The sequence below is a fragment of the Pholis gunnellus genome (assembly GCF_910591455.1).
Source record: "Pholis gunnellus genome assembly, chromosome: 10".
NCBI classification, from domain to species: domain Eukaryota; kingdom Metazoa; phylum Chordata; class Actinopteri; order Perciformes; family Pholidae; genus Pholis; species Pholis gunnellus.
The window spans coordinates 7,270,570-7,286,528 of record NC_136537.1 but is presented as its reverse complement, the minus strand read 5'-3'; the positions used below and the strand labels follow the sequence as shown (position 1 = coordinate 7,286,528).

General features: G+C 45.9%; 2 protein-coding genes across 4 annotated transcripts; one reads left to right on the top strand and one right to left on the bottom strand.

Annotated features, from left to right (window-relative positions):
* The first annotated feature begins 455 nt into the window (after positions 1-455).
* On the top strand, positions 456-5,464 carry cnot7 (CCR4-NOT transcription complex, subunit 7). 3 transcript variants are annotated; one of them, XM_079167439.1, is made up of 7 exons: positions 456-611; positions 1,263-1,386; positions 1,480-1,673; positions 1,824-1,985; positions 3,102-3,246; positions 3,417-3,527; positions 3,871-5,464. In XM_079167439.1, exons 2-7 carry the CDS (start codon positions 1,270-1,272, stop codon positions 4,000-4,002), a joined length of 861 nt encoding a protein of 286 aa, XP_079023565.1. In that variant the 5' UTR covers positions 456-611; positions 1,263-1,269; the 3' UTR covers positions 4,003-5,464. The 3 variants fall into 3 exon arrangements, with proteins under 3 accessions (XP_079023565.1, XP_079023564.1, XP_079023566.1); XM_079167438.1 differs by having other exon boundaries at positions 456-1,386; XM_079167440.1 differs by having other exon boundaries at positions 456-1,386; positions 1,824-2,033.
* A 1,480-nt stretch (positions 5,465-6,944) lies between these two features.
* zdhhc2 (zDHHC palmitoyltransferase 2) lies at positions 6,945-15,588 on the bottom strand (the record flags this gene model as incomplete). The annotated part of the gene is made up of 13 exons (XM_079168018.1): positions 6,945-6,985; positions 7,447-7,556; positions 7,796-7,891; positions 9,147-9,273; positions 9,875-10,007; positions 10,177-10,215; positions 10,378-10,498; positions 11,188-11,220; positions 11,320-11,389; positions 11,528-11,648; positions 12,323-12,417; positions 12,561-12,587; positions 15,462-15,588. The coding sequence occupies 13 exons, from the start codon at positions 15,586-15,588 to the stop codon at positions 6,945-6,947; spliced, it is 1,140 nt and encodes a 379-aa protein (XP_079024144.1).
* Between the last annotated feature and the right edge of the window lie 371 nt (positions 15,589-15,959).

Below are 15,959 nucleotides of genomic sequence, written 5' to 3'. Positions count from 1 at the left end.
ATTGTGTTCCTGGCTGACCATTTCAGTTCACCAAAAAAAAAGATCTCACATATAGCCTGTGGTGTCAAGCAACGCAGAAAGGTTTGGTTTTATTTATCTCTGGATGGTCTACACAGAACACACTGAATAGTTTTCATAAGGATTACTTTTTCAGTAGAAAGTAGTTCCAGTCCAACACGTTTACCGTGTTATCTGTGGGGCAGTGCGTGTTCAATAAGAAAAGGGATGACAGGGTGATGGCTGGTCCAATTTTTAAAAGTCTAAAAAGTAAAAATAATAATTTTGATCAAGTCTTTCATGTACTTGTTCAAACACAAATGAGATATTTACCAAAAGATTTTCTTTCTCAGTTATTGAAGCACGAGCACTGAACAAATAGGACGCCGACCACTCCGCCGCGCTTACATGCACGCGCACGTTTCTGTTTTACGTGATGACGTCGTGTTGTAGGCTCAACTGTGATGGCAGCCGTGGGTTGACATCGATACATTGCTGAATATAAACTATTTAAAAGTTAGCGGAAAGAAACCCCGAAACAATAACGTAGAACAAACTACCAGCCTTCAGATAGTACACACTTAAACACACACACGCCCGGTTTGGGGGACACGGTAAGTTCACGACGCTGCAGTGAGCTTTGCTGTATCAAAGTGGCGCTGAGTGTGTGTGTGTGTGTGTGTGTGTGTGTGTGTGTGTGTGTGTGTATATATATGTGTGTGTATGCAGAGCTCTAGTTACTAGTCTCTTTCATGCATCGCACACACTCGTATGTATCCGTCCCGCTAGCTGTGAAGTGCGTTGAGCCTGCACACAGCCTGAGTCCTGCTCATGTTAGCTCAGTGTGAAGCCTGCTGCTAACTGCTACAAGTAACCTAGCTGGCCCAAAGTGCTGCTGAAAACCTGCCTGCGAAGAGCTAACGTTAACAGCGTCCAGCCAAACACGCCCCGCACACCTCCACTCAGCTGCTAACACGTCTGTCTGCGTTAATGTGAAGTGTCCCAGAGGAAAGGAAGCACAGACTAGCTTCCCTTATGTTGAGACTTCTGATTTGATCCCCAGAGCAGGTTGTATCTTCTCATGCAATTCATATTATAACGTGTTATTTAGCTGAAATGATGTGTCAGTGGTTCTTGTATGCCTTTGTCCCGCCACCTCTCATCCTTTTGGTCTGTCACAGGTCAGCAGGTGTTGGGGTAGGTCTGTGAACCAGCTGTCTTTATTTGTTTCTGTCCCTTTCTTGCATCTGTCTCCTTACATGAAGTGGCACTATGCCCGCTGCTACTGTGGATCACAACCAAAAAATATGTGAGGTTTGGGCCAACAACCTGGAGGAGGAGCTGAAGAGGATCCGACATGTCATCCGAAAATACAACTACATCGCTATGGTGAGTGATGCTCCCGTAGGATTGAGGACGGTCTCACGCAGCCAGGTTTCCAGTCCTGCAATAAAGAGCTCGTTGGCTTGTGCTTCCTTACAGGACACAGAGTTTCCAGGCGTGGTAGCCCGACCAATCGGAGAGTTCAGGAGCAACGCCGACTATCAGTACCAGCTACTGCGCTGCAATGTGGATTTGCTCAAGATTATCCAGCTGGGCCTCACTTTTATGAACGAACAGGGCGAATACCCTCCGGGAACGTCAACGTGGCAGTTCAATTTTAAGTTCAACCTCACGTAAGATGACCTTTGTGCTTCTCCTACTCTTTTCGCTATAGACTGAGCTCGACACCTCAGACATGACGTCTACTTGCTGCTCTCGCACCCACTCGACTGTCTCTTTTGTGGGTGGAGATGATGACGCTGTGACACGTCTTTTGTCTTCAGAGAAGACATGTACGCGCAGGACTCCATTGAGCTCCTGACCACTTCAGGGATTCAGTTCAAGAAGCACGAGGACGAAGGCATCGAGACGCTGTACTTTGCAGAGCTGCTGATGACGTCAGGGGTGGTGCTCTGTGACGGCGTCAAGTGGCTGTCTTTCCACAGGTATTCAGCTTTCTTTGCCATTAGTAGCTGTTTTTCCGTACGCAGTCAGTTATAGAAAGCTGCCTAGCGACAGGAATCCCATTAGTTTTCGCCCACAGTATTTACAGAAATCACAAGTTGTCTGCCTCAGGTACAGCATCTCTTACTTTCACTCTTTGCACGGCAGTTAGTTAATAAACAAGCACTCGTGGGACAGCGTGCACTAATCAGAAAGGCGTTGTGTTTATCCCGGCATCATTTTAGCATGTTTATTGCTCCATGTATGGAATATTCTGTCATGTCTGCACGCAGACATCCTGCTGTGTTTTTTTTAAATGTTTACTAATGATATGTGTTGTGAAAAAAAAAAAAGTTTACGTTTCTTTTGGTTTGTTTTTTGTCTTTGTGTGTTAGTGAGAAGTAAGATGTTACGCAGAACTGTGGTCGTTTTGCTACGCACACGTTAAAACAAGTAAATATCCCGTTGAAATTTCCTATTCAATTTGCTGCTCGAGTGCAATGAACACACATTGGTCTCTAGTGAATAGCAACTCTTTGTTTTGTTTTTTGTTTTTTTGAACCAGTATTTTCTACAATCTGCTGCTTAACATCTTCATTTCATACTCAGTTTCCCACTGTGTCTCCATGGCAAACTGAGGCTAAAGATAACCAGGCTTTGGAAAATAAGCAAAGCTTAGGTTTGAAACACCACTGTCATCTTTCAGGTATTTAGAACACACCTTTACCGAGAGGCTTTAATGTCACGTTGCTTTTATTTACCTTACTTTGTTCTGTTTTTGTCATCGTATTTCTTTTAATTCATCCTAATTTTCAATGGTTTCAATTGTGAATTAACTGTTAATCGCATTGCATAATTGGTCTGTTGTGAACATGTTATTCATCGTTTTTTAGTGTATTTCGGGGGACAAAGCGGTGTGTTTGTGCGTTTAGCTGCCCGTGCATGTGCCGGTAAAGACAGCCGGTCTGCCTCTCGTTAATTCTCTTTGTGTCATGGCAGATTGGAAGTGACCAAATCTCTTGAAGCCTCCTGCTATGTTCTCTTTTTAAATAAATAAAAAAACAAAGGCAGCCTAGTTAAAAGGTTTGCATGTGTTTGTGTGTATATGTGTTTTGTAGTGGCTATGACTTTGGATACCTGATCAAGATTCTGTCCAACGCTAACCTGCCTGAGGAGGAGGTGGACTTCTTTGAGATTCTTCGCTTGTACTTTCCAGTCATTTATGATGTCAAGTACCTCATGAAGAGTTGTAAAAACCTGAAGGTACCTCCATAAATATTTCAGCAGGTAGCCCAGAGTATCTCCTGTTTTATTCATTTAAAGCTTCACACCTTGATGTCTGTTGTGATCTCCTGTGAGTGCTGCGAGTTTGACTTTGCGTGCCTCTCGAGTGACTTGACGGCGTTTTTTTTTGTTTTTTTTCTGGCTTTCAGGGCGGGCTGCAGGAAGTAGCTGAGCAACTGGAGCTGGAGAGGATCGGACCGCAGCATCAGGCCGGATCTGACTCTCTGCTCACGGGCATGGCTTTCTTCAAGATGAGAGAGGTAGGCGCCCTGAAGTCAGAGAGAGAGGAGATTGAATGAGTGTGCTGAGAAACTGACTTCAGAGCTGCGCCCCTTCACGTTAATCTGAGGGCATTTTAACACGCTGCGAGTCTCGTGTCTGAATAAGCGCCGTGGTCACGCTTTTTCACATTTTGCGAGGTCTGAATGGAATGGCTTCAGGCTGCTGCTGCAGCACTGTGCAAGTCACTTTACCGCATAGATCACCACCACATATAGCTGAGAAGGAACACACCAATGCAATTGTGCATCTAATGCTGATAATGATGCTATTGATATTGAATGAGCGCGTCTGTTCTCAGTAGTTCTTTAACTTCTCCCACAGATGTTCTTCGAGGATCACATCGATGACGCAAAGTACTGTGGCCACCTGTATGGGCTGGGCTCCGGCTCCACCTACGTCCAGAACGGGACGGGGAACGCGTACGAAGAGGAGGCCAACAAGCCGCAGTCGTGACATCACTCCGAAACCCCCCCACCCACCCCTCCCCCACACACACACCCCACCCCACCCGCGGGTCACATGCACAATCAGTGCGGAGCCGAGGCCGAGCTCCGTCAAACGGACGATGATGACGACGACGGAAGAACACGAAGCATACACACATCATTTAACAAGCTGCTCACCTTAGACAACTGAATATGATGGTAAAAGCTGTGTGAGGTCAGTCCGGTGTTCCTACGAAGCCGTGCACACCTCCCGGTTGGATCCGTTGAATTTAACATTGAAAAGAAGGGATTTTAGTTTTCCTCAAATGTTCTGTAGAAATGTTTTGCACTTTAAAGCCCCAACCTGATTTTATATGGAAAGCTGAACAAAAGTTTCCATTGTCTTTGTTGCCCTCTCTACGGCCCCCCATTTAACAACAACGCTCTCAGCACGCTCGGCCTCAATATTAGCTGCGTTCTTCTCTTTTAACCTTTCATTTTATTGTGCCGCTGGTCTGACATTGAGCAGATGCTCCGCTCAACGCTGAGGCGCGCCGCATGTCGGGACGCTCGCCATCTGTCTTCGGATCTCCTCTTCTGCTAACGAGAACGGGAGCTCAGTCAGTGTGTTTATGCGCACGTGAATATTTCTTCCTTTTCCCCTCATTCGTTCATATAAAGATGTTTGTAATGACCTGAATAAGCTCTCATCCCACTGTGATAAGCCTTAAGATGACTACGCTGGTGTTTTTCTGCTTATGCGGTATGTAGACGGGGTACTAGAACTTCCTTTTAGTTGCCTTTTTTTTCTTTTCTTTTTTACCGTTTGTATTCATGATAATGCTAAGAATGGCTGCATACATGGATATATACAACATGTGCTAGATACACATGTGCATACACATGGTTTTCATTGAAGGAATATGAATTATTTGTGCATGTTTACACCCTCATTGACACAAGCACATAGCAATGATTTCAACCAACTTCACCAGACTTTGAAAAAGACACAATTAAAAAGTATAAAACCGCTCTCCTGCAGTAAGACATGCGGAGGTTACCCTGAACTACTCTGTTGAGAGTAAAGACTTTTAATTGAAATTGAGGTTATGCAGAGTTTTAGTGTTGTGATAAAAGCCCCCCCAAAAAAAGCTTTTACTTAACATGCGTCTTTTTGTTCCAGTGGAGTTCTTCTCACTCGCCTCTGAATTATGATTTAGTTTTGTTATCGCTCTGAGGTTCATTCATGCTGCGTAGACGAGCCGCATGTACTAGAATGTTTGAATAAATGCTGTGTTGCTAATAGCAGTATCCTGAACTTCCAGAGGTGTGTGTGTTGAATGGCAGCAGCGAGATTGTATTACCCTCGCTGAGCCGCAAACACCGACAGCCGAAGCACCTTTTCCTTTCTGCAGCACATCTTTCACACTGTAACAAAGAGTCAAAAGAAGAATATGCAATATACCAGAGGATTGTTTTTAGATTATTTTGTAAATAAAGGCTTGAAACTTTTCTACCATAAAATGACCGTCACGTCCCTTTTTTAATGACTCCCAAATGTGCGACAAAGCGTTGGAAGATGAGCTCATTTTATTCTTATGAGGCAGCACAACTGTACAGTACATCGCCTCACACATCCATAGTGTCTCTCGAGTCATACAGACAGAAGAATAGAAAAATAGAGATTGACACTGGCTGTCACAATGAAGCTTTGTACGCTTGTTTTGAAAAAAAGAAAAAAAATTCTACTGAGTAATTGTCAGTGGCGGTTGAAAATATACTGTTCAAAGCAGCTGTAGCTGTTGTCTCTTGTCTCCGCTCTGCAGTGGAGCCACAACTTTGTGTTGCGAGTTAGAAAAACACTCGACCGTGTCTGCTGTGTGATGGGGAGCAGATCTGCAGCGTTGCTCGGAGGCTTTGCTGGCGGTCCGCTGGATGCTCCTCCAGAGACAGTCGGGAAGCTTTTGGCCGGCAGTATGTTTTTTTTTTTTTTGTTGGTGTCCTGTAGGCTACCAGACAGAGGTTTAGATATTTGGCAGCACCAGCTTTCAGGTGTTTCAGTGTGACAGCGACATCCTCACTCATGCTATATCAGAAGAGCCCTTATTCAAATGGGATTACTAATCACTACACTTTTGTTTTCTTTTTTTTCTTTATCCAAGCAAAGGGGAGAACATCTTGAGGTACAGTTCACTACAACAAGGTGTGTTTGTGTTGACATCCTGAGATGAGAGCATGCATCGGTTCAACTTCCACGACACTCAGCGTGGTGGATGAGGGAAGGAAAGAAAAAAAAAATCCTTCACTGAAAAAGAAAATGGCTAAAGAAATATCAGTTACATCACATTATCACCACTACTAATCAATACTGAATGTGCAAAACATTTGGCAAACTTATAACACCATTTATTAAAGCGCGAAGCCGCGAAAAAACGTTAAACAAGAGATCGTGTAAATAATTCAGAGAGTTTCTGTCACATGAACGGTAACACACGAAAGCAGCTCCGATTGATCTTCTAGTATGCAGAGTGCAAAACGCTCCCTTCCATCGCTGCTCTGTGCTTCTTCCTGTACAAACAAAAGGAAATGGGATCGACGGAATTGTCACTTCTTCTGTAGCCCAAGTACTATCAGATGGCAGCAGAAACTGTTGCTGATAGCAATAAGAGTAATACTGATGATGATCATTATTTTTTCTTCCTCTGCTTTGTAGGTGATGTCAGTCAGGTAAAGCTCTCCGGGAGCAGGGTGCGGTACGGAAAATGATGTCACTGCTCGAGATGATGTCACGTTCGAATAACGAGGAGGGGGGGGGGGGGGGGGGGGGGGGGGGGGGCGGCGTTGACCTGTAAGGATGACACGCATGGTAACAGATGTTGACTTTTTATCCTGATGTGTGTGGATCGTTTCTACATGACTGTAAACTCACTTTTCTTCTGGGTGGAAGGTGTCTCCTCTGTCTCTGACTGGTTACGCCTCATTTTCTATGGTCATCCCCGAGTTACTGGCACCTGAACAGACACATGTCATTTCCCATATAAAGGTCCCATATTGGAAAAAGTGAGATGTTCATTTTTTTTCTTCAAATATTTTATTATAAAGCAGGTCCACAACTATTCAATATAGAGGCCACAGTTTGAAACCAGTTTATTTCCGGTTGCAATGTATGTGAATGACATCAGCTGACAGGAAGTAAAGATGGAACCAAGCCTGTTGAAACAGGGTTGAGCTGAGCATTTCATTGAGAGGGTGAATACATTTTGAGACAGACAGTTTGAGAGAAATGTGTTTTTTGAACATTAAAGCATGTAAACATGCTCTAGAAGAAACCCCAAACACAAGTATGAATAAATGAGCATATGTCTCTTTTAAGAAATCATCAGATTTAATTTTTTAAAAAAAGTGTTCTTGTGGTTATGTAAGCAAGCGGCTATAGAACCCCATGATGAAGAGTATAACAACACTATCTTACCCTTCCTGTCTGCTGCACTGTCACTCTCTGACCAGGAGGGGGTGCTGGTGAGCAGTCGACTCTGAGACTCCGTCAGGGGCCTGGAGGGGAACTGGCGGCCTTCTGCTGCACTGGAAACACACAGGGACACTTAAGCGGGGATGATTATTGGGCCCACTTCCTACTTTGAATAAATTAGTCCTAAATCTGATCTGACTGATTAATTTAAATCTGCAAGGCCATAACTGCCGCAAGGTGATTCTCCTGCATCATTAAACTCACAGGGTTAATAAACCACTATATAGGGGCTGGCTAGCAGGTGTGCAGCTCTGTACTTTACTGTTGTGTTTTTCCTTCCTGTTTTACTCACCTCTTGTTGGCGGGGTTGGAGCCAGTGGGCGATGACGAGGGCTGCTCCGGGTCCAGATTCACCAGACAGGTTGGGAATGAGCACCCGTCACCTAAACTGGAAAGCCGGCAGAAAAGACAAATAACAGAATAAATCTGTGATTTGAAGGTGATATTTATAAGCATCAATAGAATCATACATTGTGTATTTTATTTTATGTCTGTGGAAATGATATTAAAGTGAGTCTACCAGTGGCAATTATGGGATAATCACAAAATAGAGAAGTCATAAAGAGCCATATTTGGATCTGGATCTGAAATGTGTTCTTCACATCAACAGTGTTTTTAGTCAACATTAGAAAATGTGGGTTTTAATAATTGGACTGTGATTGCCAGAAAGCCATATATTCATCATATCATTCATTCTGTCAGCATGAATTACTAATATTTGCAAAGCTGGAGCTTCTGCATCAATTCACTGCTGTGGTGATGTTGTTGTTTACTGAAGCCGATGCTCGCTTGTCTCCTCGGGGATTTAAACCCTCTTTTGAACCATTTTGTTTCAAACTAAGTGACAGCGCTCTCTAATCCCCGAGTGACTTCATTCATTCAGAACTTCTCTGACATCCTGAGTAACATTGTCTCACACTTTCTCAAAACACCTTTTAGTTCCTGTTTTATACTGCCATCTACTGCCTGCTGACTCCTCACTCACTACTCCTGACCTGATGCGCCTACACCGTGGGGATAATAGTTTGCGATGTGTTTGGCTAACAGCTAGCGGAGCTACCAGGACACTCTCCTCAACTCAGCCGCTGCTACGCAGCTTGGTAAATTTACTTTTGTTTTTGGCAAGATTGACGCATAACGTGTCTGATACAGTGACTTGGAGTCGATTGTCTGCATACATCGCCGCTTGTTTTTGAGTTTGAATTAAGTGTGTTTTTACGACGCTTCACAGTCCAATAGTGTCTAGATGGGGGGGGTTGGCCAATTGTGGGTTGTATTCATTCAATCACACAACACAGCAGCGGTCGATGCAGACTCTACTGAGTGCACCTTTCTAGTTAAAGATGCAATTGAGGCTTTAAAACACTTCAGCATTAGATTTTAACATATGATACATAACCTATAAAGCTTGCTCTGAGTTGTGGTTCTTGAAACCGAACCTGAAGTCTTTGACCTGCTCGTCCTTCAGTCTGGACTCAGAATGACAGACGATCGGAGCTCCTAAACTGTCAAACAAGCTGACGTGGGCAAGTTCTAAATAATTAACACACAGACTGTTATCTGATTCTCTTTAGTTTGCCCTCCTTGAGTCTTTGCAGACATTTTCTTTTGAATGCCTTTGACAAATGCCCATGAGAACTTACCCGGAGAAAACAGGAATAGGCCAGTATTTAGCTTCATCCCCAAAGACCTGGCGGAAGTTCTTACTGAAGCCCAGACTGAAGCCGCTCTTATCGGTGCCGTGGCGGAACACCGGAGCACGCACAGCCTCTGAGAGGACACACGTGGAGAAGAAGAGTCAGCGAAGAGGAAGATGAATAAATGCAGCCCTCCCACTCCGTCTCTATATAATCTATTATTCAGACTATTAGCAGGAGCTCATTCACACAGCACATGAACGACTCCCGCTGCACGGCTGCGTCGGTGGAACAACTGTGAATGAAAAGTGTCTTTGTTGCACCGGAGAAGCAGATCTGAGTCTGTGCCTGCCATGTGTGACTTCTCTTCCTAGCAGTGTCTGTTACTAAGCTGCTTACCACTCTGAGCCTTGTGTCTTTGCATTACACTGTAACATACTCCTGTGGTGAATCCAGTCTCCGCGACGCGCGGACAAAGTGTGCCACTGTGCACGCATAATGAGAAACTGCTCCGTCTGATAACGGCCCAGAGCGGCTCATCAAACCACTGCGCCGATGAGGACGGCGGTGACTGATGGTGGGAAAAATGCAACGAAGCAGCCTTCATCGCGAGACCGAAGACGACGCCGGTAGCAGACTTGAGACTATATGCACCCAGCAGCTGTACAACAGAGGATGTGTAATCACTGCATCCACAAACAGAACACACACACACACACATGAAGTGCACCTACCGAGGGTGGATCTGTTCTTGCAGACGAGCCAGCAGTGATAGATTAAAAGTGAAGCCAGGCTGACTGAGAACATGGAGGCCGAGAAGAAGAGGAACAGGATGTGGAACTTGGCCTGAGTGTCTGGGAGGCCGTTCTGAGGGAGGGGGGGGGACAGCAACCAGACATTCAACACAACTGAAAACAGAGTGGACACCAAGACTGAGCGGGATCTGAGAGATTTCTGTTCTACTAGAGTTCTATGGGAACGTATTAAGCTGTTTCTATCTCAGTGCCATTAACTACAGCAGTCGGTTGGTTCATACCAGGTATTCCCTCAGACGGAAATGTGCTCTACCTCCAGCCTTGTGAAAAAAACAATAATCAAATACCACAGAATGCATGTTTTCAAATGTCCATTCAGATTTTTAATTGGATGTATTTTGTTGCTAACCCAACCCCCCCCCCCCAAAAGAAACACACAATATAATGAATGATTCGTGTTCTGCTGGTCAAGCCGTACTTACCAGCCAAAACTTAACGAAGTACTGAAGATCTGTAGCAGTTATAAAAAGGCAGTAGAGCAGCGAATACGCCAAGAACAGCATGAAAAACTTGTAGTTGGAGAATCCCACGCAGTTGTTCACCCTGCGACAAGGTCAGTGTGGGAGTGTCGTCATGAGTACATGTTCAAATCTTTACTAAATGCAGAGATACAAGAGGTGAAGAGGTTATTTCAAACATTTGAGCAGAAGAGCATAAGAGCAGTAAATATCGGGGATGCGATGTGGGGTTTGTGCACACAACTATTCCAGGACTTTCTTTTTTTTTTGGTTTAAATGAACCATTTTCCAACCTGTTTTGGGCTGAAAAACGGGTAAATGCATCACAAATGTTTGGCGGATCTTTACAAGAAACCCCTCTATCAACAGGTTTGTTCCATGTGCATTATCAGAGGACCTGGTATTCTCAGCCAATCAGGGAGCAGTTTTGGACACCAGGACTTTCAGACTCTTTCGGGATTTTCTCCCACACATTATTGTTGCAAAGAGAGCAGACAAACCGATCACGTTTGGCAAAAAAAACAACGCCGGCTGGAATCCGATTTGTGTTGTCTCCCTCTGCTGCCAAAATGTTTCACCTGGCGGAATGAGAGGTTACAGTGAACGAGCTCTTTGTGCCGTCAAAGAGATGTGTGTTTACGAGTCCTGTTAACTGGAATAATGATACCAAGAAGCCTGTGGGGCCTGTAATAAAAAAGGAAATGATAAACTAACAACACCGTGTGAGTGCAGTCTCACTGATATTTGTTTAAAACCCCTATTGCCACTACTTACCATGGGCAGTGGTGATCCATCTTCAGGATGCATCTGTAACACAGCGGGGGTCAGACGTCAGTGTAATTGAATCTTACTCTGCCTGCCAGAATTCAATGCATGGTGTGGTCTGTTCTCTATAGAGCGCCTTACTTATCACAGACTGAACAATGGTGACATCGATCAGGCTTCAGCAGCTGGCAGCGGTCACAGAAGCGGATTGCTGGGGGGAGACACAGCCAATTCAATCACGCGGCCCTCAAACAGCAGCTCCAACACTTGACCACAGACTTGACGATGTGACGGGGAGGGGGGGTGAAAAGGAACTCAGAGAGCTGCTCTCGTGCGTGCTGCGCTGTACCTCCAGAGTTGGTGCGGGTGTAGATGGGCAGATCCCTGGCTATCCTCCTCAAGATCTCCTGCTGAGACTCGCCCCGGTCTTCACGCTCCAGCAGCTCTTTGTCAGAGTAGGACAGGTGAAACTGTGAAGGGCCGAACACAGAGGGAAAGGCAAACAACAACCGTGATATATATCGAAAGCTCAATCTGCAAGCAGCGGCATCCTGACAGAGTCAAATCCTTTGTCTACAAGCCGTGTTGATCTCAGTAATGCAGCGATGTCTGTCGCTGTGAAGCCGCAGCTCTCTAGGCAGCGACTTTCTGTGTCTTCCATTTGTTTCGGTTCTTTCTGCCCCAGCAGGCTAAAGCAGCACAGAGCTGAGATATTACTTTCAGCCACTCTCGACCCGGTTTGTGATTGAACACTGGAAACAGAAATAACTCTGGCGATGGCAAACAGCGAAGGACGCGTGAAGTATGACTTTTATCATCTATCTCGAAAATCTCGTCATCCGACGATAACATCTCGTGAGGAGAAGCTTTCATGTGAGGCGATTGCACGCCTCGGTTAAAGCCGAAACGCAAAGGGGGCATTTCTCTGAGTTGTCCTCTCTCAGATGCATGCGCTGTGGTCAGGATCAGAGCCATTACTGTGCAGCTCCAGGCACTTCCACTGGAACGTGTTATTAGTCGAAATGCAGCGTTCAATCACACGGGGGAGGCAGTAACCTACATCTGCTCTTCCCCGCTATATGCCTCATCCTCCCTGATGGAGGAAAACAAACAAAAAAGCTGCGTCTTAGACGGACACACTCACCTCCTTCAGGGGGTTCATGGGCCTGGTGAAGATGGTCTGCCAGTACGCCCACACAAACATGATGAAGATGACATGATACACCAGCAAGTATATCACTGGAGGCAGAGAAACAGAAACAGGCCGTCGTCATCCATCACTTAACCATTTACTCACATCTTGCAGCGTCATTGAATATTAATAACCAGCTGAAGACGCTTGTGATTCCTCTTGATGTCAAACAGCATTACCAAACACTTACCCTTCTCTCCTGTGTGCTCGATAGACTCTGAAGAAAGAAAAAACGAGAAGACGCAGTCAGGTTGGTTGAAGACGGCAAAAGCACTTAACACCCAGATGAGTCGGTCAACATGGGGAAAACTCAAGTTTCATTTGTCTTTTTAGATCCTCCACACGGGCACCAAATCCACACATGCGCACCTTACGTGACACACGTTTGCTTGACTCCAAATCAGCAGAACTGAAGAGGACTGAATCTGTAAATCCTTAATACCACACCAGTCAGAAACTCAATGTACAGCACACTCCCAGTCGGACAGTTCGACTCATTCTTGCTCTCACGTAGACAGGCATTACTGTGCATTATCATAAAGCATTGATAAACAACAGGAGCATCCTGCACACACACACACACACACACACACACCCAAAGATCTGGACTCCAACATAAAAAAGAGACAAATAAAAACCTGCTGCTAGATATCAGCTGACAGTTTTATATTTGTCCCAATATCTAAGCAATGATTAGCTGAGCATAGTGAATCATCCATCTTCAGCAGTTAGCCTGTGAAGCAGTACACACACACACACACACACACACACATATGCACAAAGCTGAAACCGAGGAAAGGTGAGCCAAGATGCCGGATCGAGGCATGCGGCCAAAAACCATGTGCATGCCGCCTTGCCAGCTTTGAAAGCCCCAGAGTCTGACAGAGAAGCATACCATGTATGTGTGATTAAGAGCATGAGCAGGCATATCAATGTGTCTATGAGAGCTTTACAGCCACTGTAGTCCTCTCTGTCTCTTCTCCTCTTTGCATTTTTTGCTACAAAGAGGTCAATCTTCCCACGATGCACGGAGCGAAGTCGACGACCACCTGATTTCACATTCTTTAACAACCTTGGAGAAAAAGGACCAACTGTGCAAAGACGTGAGGCTGCTTTAAAAGAAAGTGGGTCAACCGCAGGTCGCTCGGGGTGAATTATGTAAACCAGACAATGGGATTAACTCAGCCGCCCAACTGGAGCTATCAGCTGACGAGACTTTCGCACAACTGTCTCTGTGTGTGTCTGCGGAGCACACGCTGGCCCCCTGAGCGACCGCCGTCCCGCCCCGCTGCTGCTGTTTTCATCCGTCCGCCCCATGTGACGCGCGTGCATCACAATGTCGCTCTTGTTCTGCTGGATGCAAAAACAAGACGGTTTTTAAAAAAAAAAAAGAAGAAAAAAAACAGCCTGATGATGAAACGGTGACTTTGCTTTTCTGTCGCCCTGCAGTGCTGAAGGATGACTCGATAGCTCATAACAGACACATGGCGTCCTGTAACTCTAGAAGACGTCCTGGGTCAGAAGCTGGCTGCCCTCTCTGGTGAGCATGGGGGCGGGTTGAGAGGCGTGGGTGATGTGTTGGTTCTTGGCACTAATAAACTGGACATTATTAATAGCTACATTCATCGCAATGAATTAATGCCAAATAAACAACTTTATTAACTCCTAATAATATCAATAAACAGCTGTTGTTTATTATAGTAGCTCCAAATAGCCATACAGCCATGGATGGATTATGATAAGATTAGACCCCAACCACTCCTACAATGCTGCAAGACCTTCTCCTATTGGTTTGCAGCGCTTTGTGGTCATCTCGTATCTCTCTGTGGTTGTTTTATGTCTTTTTGTGGACCACCAAGGTGGTTGTTTTTATCTGTTTGATCATTTCTGGTATCTTTGTCCATGTTTTGCGCCTCTTTGTGGTCGTTTGCCATCAAGCCCGTTCAGTAATCCATCCATGGTACTAACAAGCCAACAACGATCACCTTCTGACTCTGGTAGTGTGGGGGGGGGGGGGGGGGGGGGGGGGGGGGGCACCAAGAGTGGCCAACCAATTTCAGGAGGGGCCCCTGCTGGTGAACCCAGGCTCATGGCACCATGATTCTCACCATGGAGTCTCACTGATCAGGTTTGAAAGACGACCATAAAGGTGTACCCTTTCTGTTGAAGCTGGATAGCATGTCTGGCTCTATTTGGAGAAGATCAGACCGAGGAACAACCCCTCCCTCCCTGTTTTCCTCTGTTTGGTCTCATTAAACCGTCTCCATTCCATCCCCCTTTTTCTTTGACAGAGGAGATCTGCTTCCCTAGTGGTCTGACAAGCTGCCAAATGGAGCACGCGAGTTGGCTGCTGAGAGTCCTCTGAGACATCCAAGAAACCATTACTCACTATCCAGGTCAACCCTGTGTTCACCGTTCACGGCGAAGGCTCGCTGTCTGTAGCCGCACCATCCGACGCTCGGCAGCCGCAGGGAGCGAGAAAAGGAAGCAGGCAGGCCTGACTCCAAAGCCATTACCGTCAGACTTCTTGCCAACAGATAATGCTGCCGGTGTTGTGGTGGAGGATATCAATTCAGATAATGAAGCTCGGCAACGACATGAGCCCAAAGCTCTTACAGTAAGTCTTTAAGATAGTGCTGATAGAGTGGTAGTGGTGGACTACAGATAATGAGGCTCATGGACCTGATCCTATTCTGTGCAGCAGCTTCTTCACAATAAGAGCAGGTTACAAATATTTCCAATTCTGTCTGTGGGATGAAAATACTGAACTTGAGTTGTTTCATGCAAAGATACAGCACCGTCACATCCTTGTAACAATGAAGCCTGAACATTCCTGCTTGAACTGTTGTGGTCATGTGACTGACACACTGTCCACACACTGCATAAACAACAAGCTTCTGCACCCCCCCCCCCCCCCCCCGAAAAAAAAAATCTGCCTGGACCACAAACTGCTTAAACACAAATGTCTCCCCAACCCATCACCAAAAAATACACACACACACACACACACACACACACACACCAGTCAGAGGCATTCCCCCTCACACACACACACACACCCCTCGTACTACCCAGACAGCTGGTCTCTTACCTATGCAAAGCTGCAACACATAGGCGTAGTATGACCACGCCACTATGAGGGCGATGAAGAGGACCGGGATCCAGTACAAAACTCTCTGACAGCCCTTCTTGATACTACGCGAGCCCGACGGTGCCATAGTCTAGGAGAGGATAATTTCTCGTGCGCATCCGTGTGTTACTCTCCCTCTCCCTCTGTGTGTGAGCGCGTGTGTGTGTGTGTGTGTGTGTGTGTGTGTGTGTGTGAGAGAGTGTGTGTGCGCCCGTGTCTTCCTGTAGACTGTCACTGCATCGTGTGCTCCGGCTCTGATCAGCCTAATCGGCAGCTCAGACGCAACATCCTATACCAGCCTCCCCGCCCGCTTCTGCTGCTGCACTGCTCCCCTCTGATCGTCCTGCTCAGATCTCTAGTACCGACGACAACACGCCATCAGACAGCTCACACATGCACACACGCGCACAGAGTCTGCGCCGCCCCTGCTGCCTCCCCACAGGTTGCCATGACGTCCGC